At 33.0% G+C, this 24,307-nt stretch overlaps 1 protein-coding gene across 1 annotated transcript; it reads right to left on the reverse strand.

Annotated features, from left to right (window-relative positions):
- Positions 1 to 134: 134 nt before the first annotated feature.
- LOC120355868 (alpha-1,3-mannosyl-glycoprotein 4-beta-N-acetylglucosaminyltransferase B-like) lies at positions 135 to 24,245 on the reverse strand (the record flags this gene model as incomplete). The annotated part of the gene is given in 9 exon segments (XM_039444606.1): positions 135 to 268; positions 3,828 to 4,021; positions 5,518 to 5,622; positions 6,486 to 6,616; positions 17,491 to 17,804; positions 19,199 to 19,245; positions 20,032 to 20,165; positions 21,935 to 22,276; positions 24,102 to 24,245. Coding segments are annotated over 9 exon segments (1,516 nt in total), but the record flags the coding sequence as incomplete, so codon positions are not given.
- Between the last annotated feature and the right edge of the window lie 62 nt (positions 24,246 to 24,307).

A 24,307-nucleotide genomic window follows, 5' to 3' on the forward strand; every position in this document is an offset into this window, starting at 1 on the left:
CCAACTAAAACAATACACAACTCAAAAATGTCCAAGTATAAGAGAGATCAGCGCATAACTAATGAAGAATCATTAACTCTTCAAACAATTTATAATTTTGTCGTCTTCCATGTTCTCAAATTTTATCAACTCACCCACAACAATATAGCCATCATCTGTTCGTGGTAATCTTTCTGATTCTGGCAAAGGGTTCTTCGGAAGTACTTCTACTGATGTGTTGCAAAATATGTATGATGGATGTTCTGCATTGCCACTTCGAAATAAATACCTGAAAAATTACCATTAACATCTTTAATTGTCACTATTTTTATCTAAGAATGGTGATCTTTGCTTGTGAATGGATGATGGTGGAAACATATTGTAATAAAGCTACAACTACACAAAGTTAGTTGACTGTCTACTAACGTTGACAACTGACCAACATAGCCTACAGTTCAGAAGAGTTTTTGCAACGAAATGGAATCGTTCGAAATAATGGATTATAATAAATAATTCACACCACACCGATCACCAGTTGTACTTTGTCAGAGTTTTAAATACCGACGGATGTGTTCCTGTACCATAATACAGAGTGATTCAAAAAGAATACCACAACTTTGAAAATCTGTATTTTATCAAGGAAACATAATAGAAACTTGGGTTGTAAATCAAAATGAAGAGTATTAAAATAAGTTTCTTCCCACTAGAAAACAAGTTCACAAATGTTCAATGTAACCTCCTCCAGACACTCGAGTGATAATATCAATACGATACTCGAACTCGTTCCACACCCTCAGTAGCATATCGGGTGTAACAGTTTGTATAGCTGCTGTTATTTCTTCTTTGAGCTCTTCAATGTTAGCAGGTAGAAAAAAATCTCAGGGGGTGCGGTCAGGGTTTCTTGGAGGCCAGTGATGAAGTGCTCTGCCTCGAGCTGCTTAGCAGCCGATCCATTGCCTCGGATAGTTTTCATTCAAATAGGCACGGACAGATGAGTGCCAATGTGACTAAATAAGGAACTAAAGAAACTTCAGAGCTTCCTCAAATCGATGACAGATGGTGCTTTACTCTCCGTTTATTCTTTGCAGAGTTATCAATTTTCAAAGTTGTGGTATTCTTTTTGAATCACGGTGTAGTTTAATAGAACTATAGTGAGGTCCACGTTATAATGGTATCAGTAGTACTTTTTGTGTAGTTGAGAAGTTGATATTGTGGTAATTATTCATATTGAATGAAAAAAGACTAAGAAATTGTCAAAAAACCACTGATTTATTGATAATTAGAAAGACCGGTTTCGGTTATTACACCATTGTCAAGTTTATCTCAGTTTATCAGAGATTGACAATGTTGTAATAACCGAAACCGGTCTTTCTAATTATCAATAAATCAGTGGTTTTTTGACAATTTCTCAGTCTTTTTTCATATATCAGATACTCCGTTAACAACTATCATCCATAGAAGGCAGTGGCAAGGCAAAGTATCGGCAACGCTATTCTCCTCTATCTCCCTCCAATTCCATTATAACGTGGACCTCACTGTATAAGCATTAAAATTTAAAAATCTACGTTGTGACAATAATAATTAATAATAAAGGGCAGCTTAACACTATTAAAACAGCATCAACATTCTGGTTGAAGAATATCTCATCAATCTAAGAGAATTTCTCCTCGTTAATCTCGTATTAAGGACTGAAAATTATGTGAAGTGAACAACTACAAGAATTGACCTATTTCGGACTATGTGTAACCTTATCTAAATTTGGGAGAGGAATAGCACAATTATCGTATTTTTTCTCTCTATATCATTTTGATGATGTACTTTTTGCATCAATCATTCAATATAGCCGTGGGCACAATTGGAAGAACTTCTTCTGTGGCCATGAGGCTATAAATCAAATCAATTCAAATTTTCGTTTTTCGTTCACAGTAATGAACTAAATACATTGACAAGGAGCAAAACTACACGAAATCAAGCTTGTGAATATTTTTCCTCACATGGACGAATATGCTTGTGTGAGGTTCTAAATCCTATACTATTAACGAGTAATTTATGTTTATATGTTTGTATTTCACCGGATCTCTAAAACGGCTCTAACGATTCTCACGAAATTCAGAACATAGTAGGTTCATATAATATGAAAATTCGATTGCACTAGGTCTTATCCCTGGGAAAACTCGCTGTAGGACAAAAAACAGCTGATAATAATTATTTCGTCGTCTGTTGATCATGGAAGTGCGGAGTGAGCGAGTTCATGTGTGTGGGACTGTGTCAAAATTATGACTCAGCTGTTGAACTTTTGTAATCATTCAATCAGGTACTTAGTGCCGGTTGCAAAAAAGCCGGGTTATTTTCAATCCTGATTAATTTCAGTAGATCCATCTTTTTGAAATGGTCTTCTCTGATTTGGCTCACGTGAAATTAATCAGGATTAAAATTTACCCGGCTTTTGTGAAAACGGTCCTTTGTGAGGGAAATTTTGCATTCCTCTAGGAATTAATCTCAATTTACTGTGATATTAGATAGAACATTTCTGTATGAACTATGAATTTTATTATAATTTGTTCTTTCGTAATAATTTTTTTGTGCTTTTGTACTCCAGAGCGAAGCTCGGTCCCCGATATTAGGCTATTGAAGCGCGATCAATAACTTTCCATAAAGGCTGAACACCTGGTTATAAAAATCTGGTGTGGCGCACTCACACAACTTTCCTTGCCGTTATGAAAATTGATCACTTGACGCTAGTGTTCACGCGCATCTCAAGTCTACATATAAACAGATCTGAACCAGCTGGTGACAGGACAATAACGCTGGAGACATACGAGGTCTGCTATCTCTTCATAGTGAATGATTTAATAGAATCAACAGTTGCCAACAGTTTGCAATTGGATACCGTAATCAAATTTTCTCAAATTTCGAGCTTATTTTCAATTTTATGTAAAAATGTTATTGAACATTAATTGTAGAGATTCACATGTTCAATCTTTTCCATTCAAAATTTTTTGTTTAAATTGTATCTGAAACCTGATAATTGCGAATCTAAAATCAAACTTTGCATAGATGGGGCGGAGCTCCTGAAATTTTTACAGATATGGGACTTGTTTGACCACATTTTCTTCATTTTAGCCGCCATCTTGAATTGCATTTGATCGAAATTGTTCGTGTCGGATCCTTATATTGTGAGGACCTTAAGTTCCGAATTTCAAGTCATTCCGTTGATTGGGAGATGAGATATTGTGTACACAGACGCACATACACTCATACACACACACACACACACACACACACACACACACACCACACACACACACACACACACAACACACACCACACAACACACACACACACACACACCACACCACACACACACACCACACACACACACACACACACACACACACCACACACACACACACACACACACCACACACACACACACACACACCACACACACACACACACACACCAATACCCAAAAACCACTTTTATGGACTCAGGGGACCTTGAAACGTATAGAAATTAGAAATTAGGGTACCTTAATTTTTTCGGAAAGCAATACTTTCCTTACCTATGGTAATAGGGCAAGGAAAGTAAAAAGTACGAATGAATCAGAAAATGTAATTTCTCAATACCAATATACCAATAGAATATTATTTTATAGCTAATGGTGTGAGCCATCTTAGCCTAAATCCTTGTATGTGACATAATTGGATATTCACTTTCCTTCATAGGGCCACTACAATATTATTGAAATGAAATAAAAATTAACCAGTAACCTTTTTACGGTACCGTAATGCACTTCTAACATACCGTAATGACTATGCCTACTTGCTATTCCATTCTGTCATCACCTTTTTATAATCAGTGGCTCTTTGAAAACGAACCACATGTGATCCATATATTGAGATTGCAGACTCCAGAAGAAATTTTTGCCTGTGTAGACTTGCTGCAGAGTGTGACGTTTATAGCCAATGGCCTCCGAGTAGACTGATGCATCCGGATTTTGATGAGGAAAGTAGAGGGCGACCTTTCCAAATTCACTGTCCTAAAAACGTGATGTATTGAAAGTTTTCATTAGAATATTTTTAGCGCAAAAATAGTCTACAATGGCTACATTCTATGAGAAATCTTTTAAAAACCATATCTAAGGTAAGAACAATCAATATTATCATGTACTGGTAATCACGATACATCATGTTTAAATAGTATAAAATTCCTGTAGTAAAAATTTGATAAAATTTATTTCCTTAAAATTCCTTAGGTGTGATCCTCTGTCAGACACTATCTTCATAGGCTGTATTATTTTTTCTTAATGAAAGAGAAAAAGAGTATAGATCGTGACAAGACAGAACAAAATATACACACCTGTATATATTAGAGACATAAATAAGTACAGATGGAAATAATTGGAAGTTGCATTTGTTCAAATGCTAATTAATGAATAATTATTATTAAACGAAATTCCAATTAGATGCTGTAAATCACCTCGAAGACTCCGGCTGCTGCAAATATTGACAACAGGGTAAACAACTAGATGGAAATTCGATGAGATTCCGATATTCCCGGGCTGACAAATAATTTTTGTATAGTAGCGCTCATCGAATTTCCATCTAGCTGTTTACCCTGTTGTCAATATTTGCAGTAGCAGAAGTCTTTGGGGTGATTTACAGCATTTAATTGGAATTTCGTTAGATAATAATATTATAAATAGGTATTTCATATACATAGCCATAGCAGACATTTTGCTATAAATTATTCCTTATTGTCTAATGTACTAGTTTAGAAGATGTAAATTTTCTGCTACTTCTGGCCAAGTTTACTAATAAGAGAAGCCAAGTGACAATATGATAAATTAATAGTCCTCATGATTATTGTAACAATATAAATAACGGTTTACAATTTTGCATCCATAAGGTATAGGTTTTTTATAATTTTCTCATTTTTGAAAATAATATATATATTATTCTCTCATTATTCTATGGTAGTAGATGTTTGTAAAAATAAAATCTGTAAATTATTACGTTTAGTTATGGGTAAATGGATAACAGTTTAGTTGAATATTTATTTATTTCATGATTTGATATAATATTATTACAAATATTACAATATTATTGAGAAATATTATTTCTTACAATACTCATCATTGTTACTATAAATTATTTATTATATTTATTATAAATCATTGTAAGAAAGTTCATAGTTGATCACAAAATTATTGGGTAACGTATGAGATGTAGGTCTAATATTGGTTTTCTGGTCATTAAACTTGTGATTCATAGTCTGTTGAAGCCTTTCAAATTACAGTTGGAAAAGTGAATTTTTAACTTATCAAACAACATTACTACTAAAAACACTTCACTTTAATGGGCTACTTTTATAAATTAATAAAACAATATTGAAACTTGAAGTACCCTTCATTATTTAAAATATTACAACAATAATTTAATATGCTGTAATATTTTAAATAATAAAGGGTATTTCAAGTTTCAATATTATTTTATTAACATTACTACTGTATTAAGAACATTGAAAATTATCTACCTTCAAGTTCTGTACTTTTCCTTTCAATGAAGATTGAGTACCTACATGTTGGAATAAAGGTGGTTTGTGAATCCATACCTGACTTTTAGCTTTATTACAAGATATCTGGAATTTGAAAAAATACAAATTCAATCAGTCAATATAAGTGAAATAATAAATGAATTATATAGGCCTACTGCTCATCCATACATGGTAATTAAGAAGTAGAACAAAATAGTATATATAGAGAGAAAGACGGTACCCAAAGAATTTCATTCATTTCTCATATTTGTAGTTTTATTACAATCGTTATAACTTTAAAGTGAAAAAACACTCATATTCTTTGATGTGGCGACGTCCGTTTCGTGCTGGTATTGCACATTTTCAAGCCAAACAGAAACTCAGTTTCTTATCAGAGAAAACTCCTATAATTCTGTGCTATGCTGTTGTATTCTGTGCTATGATGTATGCTATGTATACAGTATTATAAAATATTGTGAATTAAGAAAAAAATCTAAATATCATAATAATGCAAAGATTTGAGGTACATGTCGACTTTGAGTAACCTGGCTTTTTTACATGAATTAAATACCCAAATATCATATTTAATTACAAAGGAAACTTTCTACAAGTATGTTAAGCTTATAATGATGAGGGGATCAATTAATACGGTACAAACGTTTCTATTTATTATGATTTCACGATTGGACCAATGGAGAGATGAATAGCTGCAATAAAACTTAAATATAGACCTAAATAGAATAGGATAATAGAATGTAATAATTTCAATTTGTTTTATTTGGAAAAAAGTAGGTAAAAGGAGTATCAAACCAAAATTTTCCACTTTTTGCTATTAGAAAAAAACGACTAGCAGTCGAATATTTTACAATAAATGAATTAATCACTCACTGTGACAACGAGATCCAAATATTTCTTCTGCTAACTTATGTAATTCATAACATATGACATTCACTACAAACAATACTTGCATGGTCTTTTTCCAAGTGGCAAACCAGGGTGGATATGAAATAATGCAGTAACCAATCAACTGGCTTCGCAGTGTGGAACATCAATAAGAATTGAGCAAATTGTGGTAAGTCAACCGACTTGAATAATTTTCCTGTAAAGAAATCCAGTTTCACCAGAAGGTTAAATTTACTCAAACTTTTACAATACCGTCGACCGGGGTGACTTTGCGGAAAAATATTCAAATCAGCAGTTTATCTAGCCGATCTCTGTTATCCGAAATCGATGTTCAACATTGATAGCCGTAGCCCTGATCATTATCGAGGTTCTACAATCGATATCTTGTCGAATCTCGATATATTAGTTGAATTATCGACATAAAACTGAACTGCTTGCTTTATCTTGTAATTTCCTTGTCGGAAAACTTTCGTATTAGAAAACTTAAAAGATTTATGATATCGGTGAGTATTATTTTGGCCTTTTTATTATCTATCAATTGGTATAGTTATAAAAACACTTCATCTACATGGGCTACTTTCTAAATTGATAAAACAATATAAAAATCTTAAAGCACCCTTTATTTAAAAAAACTTTAAAATAGTTAAACAACTAGTTTCGGTGATCACACCTTATCGTCAGGTTATGAAATGAAATAAAATTCAATAAATGTTCACTGATTGATACAAAATGAACATAATATGTGATGCGATCTGAGAAACCATGCCTTAAGTCGGCAGAGTGAATTTCTCTACAGAGCTCATAATGTCATCATAGGTCAGAAATCTCGTTTTTGAGATTATCATGCCATCTGTTGGATCAGTTATAAACTACGTGCTAGTGTCGGTTTCAGTGTTACCAACAATTTCTTTTAATACTAGAAAACAATTTTAAAAACATATGACACTCTGGGGAAATCATGCCTTATGTCGGCAATGTTAAATCCCCATAGCGACTTAATACCCCAGTCAATAAAGGTTTTTTCGATCCGAAAATTAATAAAAGCTGAATCTTTTACCATCGATAGAACCCTCCCAGAGGGTCATTCTCCCAAAAGTCCCAAGAAATCCCCTTGGAGCTTTCCGCCCCAGCCCCCTAAAACATGAAAAATGCAGGTAAACACGGGAAATCAATTATCTCTGTAACCATTGATCGGAAACAGTTCTATTATATGCCATTCGATTCGTTACATTATGGACTACAATAATAGTTATATTCATTTTTCCAATAAAATTGACAGTTTTCTTGATAAAATAATATATATGTAAAAATTTAGGGGGTTTGCGATTTGATTTTTTTGTTTTCTCCGATCAACTTCAAAGCAAGTAGTTTTAAAGAAAAATGAGCCGAATAATCAATGTAGCCACTCTCATTGCTAATCCATTGGTGTATATTGTAATGTATTTGCGATTCGATTTGACGCCGTGGAAGGGGAAACAGTCGACGCGGAACGGCGCGGCTGACTCTCTTAGCTATAGTAAACAGCAAACTGGAAATCAATTATCTCAGTAACCATCATCGGGAAAAAATCTATCATATGTCATTCGATTCGTTAAATTAAGGACTACAATATTAGTCTGATATATTTTCTCAATAAATCGAACAGTTTCCTTGATAAAATAATATAATGTAAAAATATAGGGGTTTTTCGATTTGATTTTTTTGTATTCTCCGATTAACTTCGAAGCAAGTAATTTTAAAGAACAATTTGACAAATAATTATTGTATCCACATTCATTGTGAATCCATTGATGTATATTGTTAAGTATTTGTGATTCAAGTTGACGCTGTGGAAGGGGAAACAGCCGACGCGGCTGACTCCCTTCACCATAGTAAACAGAATAATACTGCTGTCTACATTGTCTCATTTACACTATGGCCTCGAAACAATTAATTTTTTCTATTGTTTTGACATGCGCTGTATATAGATTTTCACTTTTCAATACTGTAAAAAAATATTACAATTTTCTTGATTTAACCATGCTCATGATAAAAATCAGGATTTCGTTGTTTGCTCCTAGAGTTTATTACATTAAATTTGAAGTGTGCCTTCTCCATACGAGTCAGAGGTAACACAATTTAATAACTCTAGTTTCAGATATTGATGTTTTTCAACGAAGTTTCATGATATGTGTCACACTCCTTCATCTTATCCTTATTTTGTGAAAAATGAAGATTCAAAATTTCTCTTCATAGCTTTTCTTGTGTTTTATCTTGTTTCATCATGCTTTATGATTTAAACACTTGATAATGGAATGAATATCATCAGATCACGTGAAAAAAAATAAAAGGGTCATCCTACCTGACATACTATATGATAACACTGTACTCCTGATAAGTTGAAAATTTTCAAGCTGAGAGTAGATTAATTTGTTGCACATTCGGTTGAAATATTAACAAATGTTACCAATATTATCCCATATAGTGAGTACGAATTACTCTGAAGCTTTCTATTCTCACTGAACATGAAGAGGCAATACCAAGCCAGAATCGCAGTTCCGTTCAAATCATTATTATCAGAGCTTTCAAATCGATGCTATGTAACTATGGATGTTATTCCCATCTCACAATTTCCCTATTTATCCTTATCCTGATTCAGAATAGAGTAGGCCTAGTTGATCTTTATAATCACAAAAATCAGTACAAATTTACAGTACCTATAATAAATAGTAGAAATAACAAAATCTCTAGTAATAATGCAATTTTTTCTAGGTATGAATTTCAAGGCTCATAAAATGACTTTCTCTCAATCACAGGCAGAAATTCCAATGATCATCATAATAGTAATTTAATGAAAATTGTTTGTATTGTAAATTGTTCGAAGTAAGATAAGCTACATCTTTAAGGTAATAATCAACGTATTTAGGATTATCATGTTTATGAATGAAAGCGAGACTGTGATAGAAGATTAGTCAAACTGAAATATAAACATTATATACAATGCATATTTCTGATCAACTATAATTACAAATGATAGTATCAAGCCGAAATGAATTGAGCAACTGAATTTCAAAGTTACTATCCACTGTTCAAATCGCACTGTGATTCCTTTTACTTCCAAATGGATTGAATTGCCTCACTCTTCAACGTAACAATTATTGAAAGAAACCAGTGGATGTGAACTTCATCCAAATAGCATTTGAATTTCAATTTTCAGATCATGAAATTCATAAAAAACTAATTCTTGAGAGAAGAGTGATGAATTGCAAACAGTGCAAGTAACATTGATACAAAGCGATACAATGAAAATCAACATCGATTAATTTAATACTGGACTTATCAAATTTATACTATCGTTAATTTATATTATTTTAAAGCTTATAAAATAATGTTAAATCAACATTTTGAATTTTCTCTATTGGAGCAAAAATCGATAGAAAATAAAGAAGAGCCCATTATAAGCACAATATACTTGTGTACTAGAATTCGCTTGAACTAGCTTATCATTTCAACTCTTCAATGATCACAATGAACTAGAATGGTATAAAAACCATGAAATTGATAATCAGGTACATTTTTCAAATAGCTTCACCCAACTAAATCTGTGAATGCTAAGTCATAACAAATCATGTTCAATAGAATTAATTTGAATGCTTCGAATAGAAAATTAATTATTCTTTTGGTGCCCTAATCAAAAGAAATTTCAATCAACATTAATCGACATAAAGAAAAGCTTCTGCCAACCTTGTGTAATGAATGACAAGATTCGAGTGAAGGTGAAAAATCGATATGTTAACAAAAATAATAGAAGATGATGAATCAACTTTCAATTAATCTTATACGGTAGGGTACTTTGTGGTTAAATGTGAAACACTTTCATGATTTTCCTACCTTTTATGCATGCTTACTCTTCCTTAATTTGTATGTTTGCATGGCTTTCATCTTTAGAATCTACTGAATTTTCATATTGGACTGTCTAAATAATGTAGATTCAACTAGTAAGAACGGAAGATAAGCTACTTTACAGAGAGAATCATAAAAGTTTCAACTCAACAAGCCCAATGTATAATTTTTTATGCCTCAGCCGTCATATATATTTGGCTAACTGAAGGTATATATCAACCTGGCTGGAGAATATTAACTGTAGAAAACAGCAAACACTGCACGCTATGATTTTTCAGGAAATTGCCACTGTTAACACTATTGTAATCTATGATTTATCTCAGTTTTTGACATTCATAACTAATGATAAATTTTAGCTTAGAATTATGATCATAAACACATATTTTGAATATGTATTATATTATGTAATAGTATGGATATTAATTTTTATCGGTTGCAAACAATATCTTTGTCATAGAATGCATGATTTACAAACAAAACGATTGTTTGTTTAACAAAAAAAGATTTTGTTTAACAACAAAATGATTTTTGAGAATTTAGAGAATTAAAATGTTTACTATGATGAAGAGAGTCAGCCACGCCGTACCGCGTCGACTGTTTCCCCTTCCACAGGGTCAAATCGAATCGCAAATAAATAACAATATACATCAATGGATTCGCAATGAATGTGGCTACATTAATTATTTGTCTAATTTCCCTTTAAAACTACTTGTTTCGATGTTAATCGAAGAAAACAAAAAAATCAAATCGCAAACCTCCTAAATTTTTACATATATATTATTTTATCAAGAAAACTGTTTGATTTATTGAGGAAATGAATACGACTAATATTTTAGTCCTTAATGTAACGAATCGAATGACATATGAAATATTTTTTTCCGATTAATGGTTATAGAGATAATTGATTTCCAGTTTGCTGTTTGCTATTGCTAAGACAGTCAGCCGCGCCGTTCCGCGTCGACTGTTTCCCCTTCCACAGCGTCAAATCGAATCGCAAATACATAACAATATACATCAATGGATTTGCAATGATAGTGGCTACATTAATTATTCGGCTCATTTTTCTTTAAAACTACTTGCTTTGAAGTTGATCGAAGAAAACAAAAAAATCAAATCGCAAACCCCCTAAATTTTTATATATATATTATTTTATCAAGAAAAAACTTTAATTTTATTGGAAAAATGAATATAATCAATATTGTAGTCCATAATGTATCAAATCGAATGAACTAATAGAACTGTTTCTAATCAATGGTTACAGAGATAATGATTTCCGTGTTACCTGCATTTTTCATGTTTTAGGGGGATGGGGCGAAAGCTCCAAGGGATTTCTTGGGACTTGGGAGAATGACCCTCTGAGAGGGTTCTATGGATGGTGGGAAATTCAGCTTTTATTTAATTTTCGGACCGAAACTGCTTTTTTGGACTTCATTGATGGGCTATAAGGTGTTTTTGTTTATGCTTGCTCTGAGTAAATAAGTTTGAATAGGTTAGTTTGATGTTAGAAATGGAAGGCGATACACGTGAAAATGCAATTCTAGATTATTTAAATACCTGCACATTAGGTTCGGATTTAAGTGAAGAACTTCATGGAGTGTTTACTGATTATTTTGATCGACAATGTGATTCAGATCAGACGTTTCGTCTGATTCTGATGAAGAAAAAAGTGAAAATAATTCAAAGGAGCTGTTGATTGAATCACTTGACATTCCAATCACTGTAAGTAAACATACAAATAATTGTCAATTATTACTATCGTAGCCTATGGTATTCATTCATCCATTCAATCTCAGTCATAGCATAATGTATTCTTTCCATGTAACTTTTATTTTTAAAACAGTCTGCGTACAGCACAGTTCACAAAATCACCCTACAGCTCAAGTACCTACCTAATGTCTTCAAAACTCTAATAAGTTGATCCTGATTTCAGGATGAAATCGTGGATGGTATGGTGATTGATGTCTCCCTGACAGAAATTGTATCATCTCTTCATGGCAACATTACAATTGATGAGGAAGATGCAGCTGGAAATTTGACAGAAGAATCCAATTCCAATAATGAAATCAATCCATCTACAGAATAGACTCTTGATAAGGAAGAGACAGTTATTGGTGACTTTAAAACTAAAGGTTGTGGTTGTAAACAGACACAGGGAAAACAATGCAGTGATTTTTTTTCAGTTGAGGACTATAAGGACATTCGAAATGAAAATCGTAATTTAGATTATTGAAGGGCATGTTAACAAGTTAGATTTAATTGTATTGGGCAGATTACGTGTACTGTGCTGTACGACAGAAAAGACTGTAGGGTTGAAGAAAGCTTCAAAACGCTCGTAAGAGATTAAGAACCAGGTTTATGATGAATGGATTAGAAGTTTGTGAAAAAACATTCTTATTTTGTCATTCGTTCTCTAGAGAACGATTGAAAAGATTGAGAAGGTTTTCAATGAGTGTGGTGTTGTTGAAAAATGCATGGAAATACAGGAAACCATCCCAAACACTCTCTAACATTTGACATAGTAAAAGATGTGGTCCAATTCATAAAAAATATGCAGAGCAAAATGCCCTCTATTCCTGGCCGACAGGCCAATCATACAATTATACAGTAAAGCTGCTCCCAACAAGCGATACAAAAGTAGCTATTTACTCTTTGTATAAGGAAATTTGCAATTTGAAACATGAAAAAGAAGTGTCACTCCAGTCATTTAGAAGGCTGTGGATTCAGTTTTGCCCTGATATTATAATTCAGAGCCCCAAATCCGATTTGTGTAGAAAATGTCAGAGCAACTATACAACTTTGAAACAATTAGGATTTGTCTCAGAAATTGCAAAAATGAAAATAGTTCAAGATATGTCCAATCACTTGAATAAGGTCATGGAGGAAAGAAAATTCTACCGTGATTCTATAGAAAAAACAAAAAAACAGGAGCATGATTTCACCCAACCCCTTCAAGGTCCATGTTCTTTTGAGGGATCCTGCCATTATTCATTTGATATGGCCCAACAGATTTTCATTCCCTCAAATCCCCTTCAACCTGGACCCATATATTTCTTGGCACCATACAAAATAGGAATATTGGTATAATGTGTGAGACTAAAGCGCAGCAACAAAACTACCTCATTCCTGAGGCAGTTGTAGTTTCTAAAGGAGCAAATGCTGTTGTCAGCATGCTCCATCATTATTTCGAAAACTTTGGAAATGGTGAAACTGACATGCTTTTGCATGCTGACAACTGTGTGGCACAAAATAAAAAAAACATTCTCATGTTATCTAAATTGGAGGGTACAAAAGAAACTTAATAAGACAATTCAAATTTCTTTCTACCAGTAGGGCACACGAAATTCTCGTGTGATTGGGAATTTGGCCTATTTAAGAAAAAGTTTAGAGTCACAGCAGCATCATCTTTGGATGATGTTGTGAAAATAGTGGAAGATAGTACTCCTATCTCCAAGATAAATAAAGCTGTGAAAACCGGCAATGAAAAAGGGGAGGTGATAGTGCCTTTCTTTGACTGGCAAAGCTACTTCACAAGTCTTGGGTGGAAGAAAATTCCTCAAATCAGTTCATACTCGCATTTCATGTTTAAAAATGATGATTTGGGATGATTCAGTGCTTGAATGATATTGACAGTGAAGGCACAAAAGTTTCAATTGGGCTGCTTCCCTCAGAGAATCAACACCCAAATCAGGTATATCCAGAGGGGTTGACTGAGGCCAGAAGAAGTATTTATTTGAAAAAATCAGGGAATATTGCACCCCAGAATCTGCAGATCTAATTTGCCCATCACCAACACAAACAGTGACTGAGTATGGTGATGAAGATGAACCTATATCTGGTCCATCTGAACCACCTCAGAAAAAAAAAGCGTGGCCGACCAAGAAAATAGATTAGTAGTTTATAAAGAAGATGACTGACTTGTAAAAATATTCCCTTTATCTGTAACTTTATTTAGTAGTAATTCTGTTAGGGAGTATGATGAAATGATGGTAATAGATTAGTAATTCAATGTCATATATTTGAAATTAATTACTATTCAAGTTGAGGCTAGGTTAGTAATTTTTATTATTTTTTCATGATAATACATTTTTATTCTTTATTCCCTGTAGTTATTATAGTCACAGTAACAGTAATTATTATGTTAGGCTTTTCTATGTTTTATTGTCAGTGTAGAAATGGTTTTAGTTTTGATGATGAGATAAAATAATATCTATCTCTATCAGTAATTAATCTTTTAAATGTACAATGTTCTATGCTAACTAATTCATTATCACTATTATTTTTTTATTATTACATTCAAGTTTAGATTGTGTAGTTCGATTTTGTGTTTTAATAATATCCTGAATTCATTGGAAAAAAATCATGATTGCAACTCTGACTTTCATTTGAAAAAACCTCCTCATGTCAGCATTGAAATTAAGCGCTTTCCATTTTTAAGGTTTTCACTATTTTACACATACCTAGCAGAATTTTCTTTTGAAAATTTTTTGGTTACCATAATATATCTACATGATGTACTGAACATTTTGAGTACCTATATGATACACTTATCTTTAAGCATGTGAGGGTTATGAATTTTTCTAGTGCAAAAACTTTCAAGCGAATTTCCCACAAGTTACGTATTTGAGAGATAAATTTCAAAAAATCATGAAAATTTCATTTTTTAAGATAGAGACATGAACCTGGCATTGAAAGATTCAAAATTTCTAGCTCTATAAAAAAGGAAAAAAACGAAAATCTCAAAATCCGACTTAAGGCATGTTTCTCAGATCGCATCACATATGCTAATTTCATATGATTAATTTATTTCTGGAAAGTTATTAATTTGAATTTTAAATTTATATTTTTTTAAATTTAAAATTTTATTATTCACTTTTAATTTTAACAAAAATAGGATTATTAAAGTGAAATTGGATTATATTTATTAAAAAATACTACTCAAAAATCAGTGTTTGCTGAGCATTCAATCGAAAATAATCATAATTCTATCAATATAATTCAAATATGAAAAATTAAGTATTGGTGATAAAAGTAATGAATTGAATGTAAAAGAAGAATTTTATATCTATAAATCTGCAAAATGTATAGGAATAATTAATGAATAAAATCCATTTGACTTAAATAATCCTATTTTTGATAAAATTAAATGGAATAAATAAAATTTAAAATTAAAAAAAATATAAATTTGAAATTCGAATTTAATAACTTTGACCAGAAATAAATTAAGCATATGTTCATTTTGTATCAATCAGTGAACATTTATTGAATTTTATTTTATTTTATAACCTGACGATGGTGTGATCACCGAAACTAGTAGTTGTTGAACTATTTTAAAGTTTTTTTTATAAATAAAGGGTGCTTTACGATTTTTATATTGTTTTATTGGTATAGGTATCTATAATATCCATAGTTGAACTGGTTAGGGTTCTATTTTACTAGTTGAATACAACGAGGTCACTTTTAGGTTGAATTGGGGTGACTTTGTTCCACTATAAAAATTGTGATATTATGCAGGATATGTTGCAAATACAATTCAAAATATGATAAATATAATGTATTCTACCCAATAAAACAAAATATTCACCTTGCTTAAGATTAATACGATCTAGATATTCATTTAATGATTCTGCAGCTGGAGCCAACATATTCCTTGACGCTAAAAGAGATCTTTAGGCAGCAGAAGCTGAAATATTTTTTAAAGAAAAATTTGTGATTTTTTGAAGTGGATTTCATTTGTTTTCAATGTAATTCATTTTAAAGGTTAACATATGGTTTTACTTTGTCTAGCTCTTGAAAATGAACTTTTTTCAAAGTGGGACAAAGTCAACCCAACCCTGGTTGACATTGTCTCTTAACTTCAAAAATATATCTTTGTTGAAGTGGAGAAAAATACTAACTTTTATAATGATAAATACTCTTCAAACATTGCAGAGCACAATAATAGTTATTTGTGCAACTAGTGCGCAAAGTTACAGTTTGCTGCACCGAAAGAAACGAGGCGAGGGCGGAATGGTTTCTTGAGTGCAGCAAACGAACTTTGTGCACGTATTTCACATTAAATTTTTCCTACAGTTATCATTGAATATGAAAAGTGGGTAATTATGGGTAAAATTCCCTGAAATCCATCAAATGTTTTTCTGTGTAATTTTATTATTAATAAAAACCTTAATTTATTTAAAAATGAATAATAATAATTGAATTATAATGAATAGTAATTCAATTGAAAATTTATCTGACTACTTGGAGGGGATTTATGTTATGTAAGCATTGAAATGACTATAATGAAGGCACATAATGGCAAGGCAACGCTGCTCTCCACTGCCATTATAACGTGGGCCTCACTATACCACTGTCAGTGTACCAACTTAATTTTGATTTTGCTGCACTGGTGCTCCATTAACCTACTAACTATTTTGCATTGTCATGTTGCAAATCTGGAGTTCGCAAAGTACTCACTTTGCACACTACTGCGGAAAAGTGATTCTTTGTGGCCTGCAATCAGTGCAGAAATGCTCACTTTTCAAGGTATCTGTTGGAAATAGTTATTTGTGCAACTAGTGCGCAAAGTGACAGTTTGCTGCACCGAAAGAAACGTTTACGCCCGAGCCGTAGGCGAGGGCGGAATGGTTTCTTGAGTGCAGCAGAAGAACTTTGCGCACATATTTCACATTAAGTTTTTCCTACAGTTACCATTGAATATGAAAAGTGGGTAATTATGGGTAAAATTGCCTGAAATGCATCAAATGTTTTTCTGTGTAATTTTATTATAGATAAAAACCTTAATCCTAAAATCCTAAAGTCCTCGTTGTCCTTGGTTATAATATATAATGAATAATAATTAGCGCGTTGTGCTTCGTTGCACCTCTGCTCACTATAGCAGCCCAGTCACTGTTACCAACTTCATTTTGATTTTGCTGCACTGTTGCTCCATATAACCTACTAAGTATTTTGCGTTGCCATGTTGCAAATCTGGAGTGCAGGAAAATTTTTCCCGCACTAGAGCGGAAAAGTGATTCTTTGCGTTCTGTAATCAGTGCAGCAATGGCCACTTTCCAACGTAACTGTAGGAAAAAAATATTACAACTCAAGTATTGAATGCAAGCGGTATAAAATCTCAACACCCCGAAATTGGGACAAAGTCACCCCGGTTTACCAGTACTTTTACTAATATTTCCTCAGGCCTATACTCACCGATAAACCCCAAGTTGCAGAAGTCTATCACCACCCAGGACTCTTTCGTAGCTGTTTCCTCATGTGCAGCTTTCACCATAATAGTTGCAAAATTAGGTATTGCAAGAATATCGTCTTCCAGTTGGACATAGTACTTGGATTTTGTATGCGAGTACATCATCAGGTAGGCGAAGTCCAGGTTTTGCTTGGTACGCCAGTAGAACCGGTCAGTGGGTTCATTCAAATAATTTGTTTTGATTTTAGACAGATCGGGATAGAACGATGCTGCAGGAACAATCACCTCTATCAGCCCTGAATCCAAGTGCGGTTGGAAGCTGCAACAAATTAAACAAATTTTACATAAAAAAAAAACAAAATATCAATGAAAATTATGCTGAGTTTATGAAAATATCATGATAACAATAAATTAATGAAAATTTGAAAAAACTCAGCTTATTTGCGAATGTGCGAGTATGAATATTACTCTAGGAAAAATATAAGCCCAAATCATTTGAGTAAATTAAACAGAGCACACATTTTTGCAGACTACCGTACGTATCTACTTTCTTATCAAGATTTGTCTGTTTCTATTGCAATTCATTGTAAATGATTGAGAAATAATGTGATAGTATAAAATCATAGAGAAATGATGGTACTATATGCTTTCTTATGTATTTCATAGAATTATTCTGTATTTTATTCGTATTAACATCATGCTATATTTCCTCCATGATAAAATATAGCAACAAGTAGAGAAATGTATTTATAATATAATGACGTGTATTATAGAAGAGTATTATATAGTAGATATTATAGAAGATTATGCAATAATTAATTCCCCTTGAATTCCATTTTCATCGAAACTAACTATTTTTATATTTCATGAGTTATATTTTTGCTTGTATTTTTCTATTGTTATTTTCTTTACGAGATTGGTGTTGTACTGTTGGAAGTTGAATAAATGAATACCTAACCTATAAACGGTAAAACTCTCAAGTCAAATCATTATCTGTCATTTGCCAAAGTGGCAAAACCTTCTCGAATTTTATAATGTCTGCAATAAGAGCTAGGACTTTTTTCATAATTATTATTGAACGAAGATTCCAATTAAATGCTGTAAATCACCCCGAATTGGTACTTCTTCTGGTACTGCAAATATTGACAACAGGGTAAACAGCTAGATGGAATTTCGATGAGCGCTATACTATTCAAAAATTATTTGTCAGCCCGGGAAACAGGACTTTACAGCATTTAATTTGGATTTTCGTTTAATAATTATTATCAACTCATTAGCATTCGAATAATTGCAATATCTCAGTAATTTCATCTACTGACTTTTTCCTTATAGGATCTACATTTTAACTACCGTATTCTCTTCTATTATTTTTGTGGACAAGACATTATTTTATAGGCCTACTAACTATTCCTTACACGTTCAGTACTTTTCATTTGTAGGCTACCTACTCGCTATGTGTGCTGATTCAAACAAGACTTATATTTATTATTTTATTTGCAGCCTTTATTTTTATCACCAGTAAATACGGTACCACTAGTACGGTACTGTATTCATTTGTGCTATGTGCTCTTCTGAAACAACTAATTCTTTTTTTGAGAAACTTTCACAGCTTATTACTGCCCCAGAAATCAGCTATTCCAAACTCCATAAAATTATTTCGTACCGTAATAAGATTAGGCTATATTGCTCCATCTATTAATTCGATCAACTTACTCGTGTTGGATGCTATTTGTTATTTGAAGAATATAGTCCTCATTAGTCTGAAAAGTTGAATTATTCAGTTATAATTTATGTTTAAAATAATTCTATTCCATAGATTGATAAAGAAAAAGTTCAACTTTTGTGCATCCTCTTCAATTATGATAATTATAATACTACGTTATTCAGAAATGGGGATTGTGGAACCTTCAAAAATGCACGAAATAAAACACTAATAATTTCTCTGGAAAATATATGGTAGGTGTCGTAAAAGGGTGGAAAAATGTTTTCATTTTTATAAAACAAATTTTTCCGATACCTTTTTAATCCGAGTTCTGAGATGATAAAACAATAGGGTTCATACACAAACTGATAACAATAGGGTTTGATAATTTTGCCTGCCCTGATTTGAACGCTTTGGGAATCAATCAATAATATTAATTGGGTCTACATATTGGTCTCATGAATTGGAAATCACTTTTGAAATAGCATTTGAACCCATTTGAGTTCATTCAAAATTAAACGTTAAAATTAAATTGAACTTTACTAGAATATTTCTTTTCACTTTTTGTGTAGTTGAGAAGTTGATATTGTGGTAATTATTCATATTAAATGAAAAATACTAAGAAATTGTGACTAAGAATCTGTGGTTTTTGACAATTTCTCAGTCTTTTTCATTTAATAGAATATTTATGATTGGTTCCTGATATTGGTTCTCTAAATTTTTTCATAAATACGACCTCAATAGTATAATTTTATTATTGCTGTGTTTTATTCGTCAATATGAAATTCTAATAAGGCAATAGAATCCTATAACCTATATGTTTATAGTGATATAATTTACTGACCTCAGCTATAAGCACAATGATAATAGTATTATCTTTTTCTACTTGAGACATGCCATCTAATAGATTCTGCAACGTGGCAAGGACGTAAATCTGATCTTCACGTTTGACTGTCGGTATACCAAATGCTACTGAAACTGAAATAAAAAATTGCATGGTTGCCTGTAAAGTCGGTATACGGGCGAAAGTTTTACGTGACAACGACTTTGAGTGGTAAAATAATTTTAATGTGAATATTCATTCGTATAGTAGGAAGAAGGATGAAATAATAACTCACAATGAGAGTGAGTGAGAGGCACGCGTCCCTTCCACTCGGGCATGGTTAGCCCGCGCCCACCTAAGAGCGAGAGAGACAACCATTGACTTGACATTTTGAATTAGTGGCGCAGTCGCAGGAGATTGCTTTTGCGCCTGCGCAGGTTGACTGCTCCGTTTCACTCTCTCTCCAGGTGAATGCCTTCGGAATGCTGCGTTGCTCGCAACTGCTCCTATTCGTGCTCTTTCCAGACGACCGTGAACCGAAACGAACGCTCTCACTCGCTCTCATTGTGAGCGCATAACGTGGGAACGTAACGCAGTTTCTTGAAGTGTCTCCCGGCAAACCAATTTATAAGACGTTGTCACGTCAAAAATACATTAAATGGATTCATAAAGTTGAAAAACATATGTTAGAAACTGAAAAAAATTGTGATATTTTATATCAAAATTGAAATAGTATGATATTCTATTGAGATAGATCCTTGAATGCTCAATTATTACAGGAGGCCTACTGAGTAAAGATAATATGGTACTGAGTTAGTATGAGGTAAGACTCTACATCTATTCGTATGAATTATTTTGATAGGAAAAGGAGTAAGTTATAAAAACCTAAACACAGCCTAAAATTGTTTTCCAAAAAATAAAAAGTGTTGATTTTAAATCATGAAAATGATTCAACAGATTGAATAAAAACTAAAAATTAACCATTCTAATAACCGTCAATTGGCGGCTAACAAATTTCGAAAAACGTAGACTTTTAATAAAAAATAGGCTACTTCTATAACTTCTGTAGTGAGGTCCACGTTATAATGGCAGTGGAGAAAGATATAGGAGAAGAACGTTGCCGATCCTCTGTCTTGTGAATGCTCTCTATAGATGGTTTATTGATGTAATATAGCTGTTCATATCTCGTTTAAAATTATATTTTATCAAGCAAGAAATTATATTTTTCAATAATTTCTTATTAAATTTTCATAATTAAGATTAAATATTTTGTTAATTGATTGTAAAACTCTAAAACGTCAATAGGTACCTACAAATTCGCATGTTTAATTTACTACCAGATAATGTTAAGCAGTTACCATTGAAAACGTTTTGTATTGCTGTTGATAAATGGCTCAAGTCTGAAGCTTTCTATTCTGTTAATGAGTACCTGGAATATTTCAATGTATATGTGTAAATTTGTTCGTTTTTATAGTCCAACTTGTGATATTCTACTTATTATTGACGAAGCCTATTGCTTACATTTGTGTAATGTTGTTTTATGGCCAATGAAATTCTTGATTCTATTAATTCTACATTGTTAAGAGACGATCTGGCAACAGAGCAAAGCGAGAGAGAGATAGCGTTATCCGCTTTGTTGAATGATAGACAAGGATAGCAATAGGGTACCATTCGTGATTGAGTGGTAGAGTGGACATTATTGTCCAAACTTCGCGACGTCAACAAAAATAAACAAGTCATTCTATTCTATTCTAATCAAACACTGCCATTATAACGTGGACCTCACTATAGCTTCTATTACCTTATAGGAAAATATTTTTGTTTCTAATATTTGTAGTGATTAAAAGTTGTTTTTTGTGATAAATTTAGCTATTAAAATGGAGAGAGAGAAGTTTATAGGGAGAAAAAATAATGGTTTTCTTACCTCCTGTCCGCCCTTTAGACAGAATAAAAGAAGGGTTGATACTGGATGGACTGAGTAGTAGATGAGGTAAGAAGTCATAGCCACTGGGCAGACGCATCATATCAGAGGAATCAATGGGGTTCTCTTGAAACGGCTTCAAGTTTATCACATTGTGTGAAACTGTCTTCGAATTAGTTTGAGTTTCGCTCATAACTTTAGTTGGGGAATCGTTCTTCAAAGTCTCCAATTGCTGACGTAGGACTTGCACTTCTTCTACTTTTTTTCTGTAGTTGTCATCCAGTTTATTATACTCTGTTTGTGATTCAACCAGTTGACGAACCAGGTCCGATTCCTGACGCATGTCTGTAACACTTGTAGAAAATTTAGTGAAACATTGAACATTATTATTCTTTGCTACTGTCACTATAAAATCGAGCAGCGAGGATAGTCCATGTAAATGAGTTACTAATACCAGTGCAATAAAATATGGACAGCAAAGTTGCTATAACATACAGAGTGCGGCAGCGAAACTTTCTTTTTAAAGTGAACGCCATTCAGTCAGCTGTTGATGAAAATATGAACTACTATGTTTAGAAATGAGAGTGATACAGGTCTCAGTGTGGCCAACTGACTTGCTTCAGAAGAGACTTGACTCTAGTCGAGAGCATATGTTTCCAAATGGTGACACTCAGACCAGTCGATTCTAGTCTCCGCGACTGTCACCATTTGAAAACACATGCTTTCGACTAGAGTCGAGTCTCTTCTCGACCTGAGTTGAGCCTTAATGTTTGGAGATTTTGTTCCACTACTGTGACACATATTCTGTATATTGAATTTTATTTAGAATGAATTTTGTATATGACCTGGATTATGTACTGATGTACTCTGCCTCAAATAAAATCATTGTATCATTGAACCAACTGAGTTTTTGCATATTTCAACTTTTTTCTCAAAAACTACTCACACTACAGCTTCCAGACTAGTTTTATTCAATTTTTCCATATGAATCCAGCATAAGTTTTTCAAAAACTATTCCCCAAACAATTCAGCATCGGTGTATTTCACCAGAGGAACTGAACTCCGGGCGAAATCTTTCACTCTGTATAGCTCGCTAATGAAGCGTTTATGGATATATGTTTATAAGAACTTTTTTTTATTTTTACCTCTACTATCACATATTAAATTATTTTACCATAATTAAGAATCACCCTGTATATTTATCTACATTGAAATAAATAAATACAAACTTTCTGATCCATACAAAGAGTTCCATTTACTTTAAAAAAAAAGGATTTTTTGCTGCCGCACCCTGTATAAGCTAGCTGATGCAACAAGCTGTTTATTCAGGTAACAATATTATTACGGAAATTTGCATTTTTTTAAAAAAAGGTTGAATTCCATTACAAAGTGGTAGTGGAAGGAGCATTATACCACCCACTCCTCTACAATAAACTGCTGGGTATGAGACAATAGTATATTACGCTACAAGCACAGAAAGTTAGTGTTTACGGTATGAGGATAGTTTCCCGGGCGAGGCTTGCCCGGGAATATGTTATCCGAATACCATAAACACCTTTCTGAGAGTCGCATACAATATTTTTTGCTACACTACACATATAGCTGACGCCAAAAAGTTTCGTGGGTCTCTTGTGCATTCCAACAGTTGATGTTGTCAAGTAGAGTTGTCATCTAGCTTGGCTTAGGTGATGATTTTTAAATCAAAATAAACAATAAATAGATGCATTGCATCAGCTGTGAGTAGGTTACACCATGTGACCCACGAAGCCGCCTAACTTTTTGGCATCAGCTATATATAAGAATAATAAATTGAATAAGAATGTTTTATGAGGGGGGGGGGAAACTTTGATGTTTCATATCTCAAGAACCTGACGTCATAGGGTACTCAAAGTGGGGTGGAAATTTCCAATCTCACCCTCCTGAACACAATGCACCATATGGTACACAGTTGTCCAAACACATTTTAAAAAAAATTCAAAAAGTGGCCGGAAAGGGTACTCTTTCCGGCCTTAGCCGGAAAGAAACCTGTTCTGACGTCAGACGAGAGTCATCTGCAAACAATGTCTTTTAGATCTACGTAGGGACTGGAAAACAGCTGCTTTCTGTGCAGTGTGGCAAAAAATCCATAACTTATATTTTCAAATCATAACTTATGAATCAACCAACTGACCTATTCTTGATGAAAGTGTGAAAAGACTGGAAATACCAAAAAGGAACATGAACCCGTACAGAATTGGTTGTTTTCGAGTAAGTGGTATCCTGAGTATGGCCTCCAAGAAACTCATTTCCGTACTGCGAAAACAATTTATTATTGTATCAGTCAAGTAGATATAGGAAAAATATGAGAATTCATGATACACAGATTTAAGTCAGGGC

Source organism: Nilaparvata lugens, unplaced genomic scaffold, assembly GCF_014356525.2.
Source record: "Nilaparvata lugens isolate BPH unplaced genomic scaffold, ASM1435652v1 scaffold5045, whole genome shotgun sequence".
In the NCBI taxonomy this organism is placed as follows: Eukaryota; Metazoa; Arthropoda; class Insecta; order Hemiptera; family Delphacidae; genus Nilaparvata; species Nilaparvata lugens.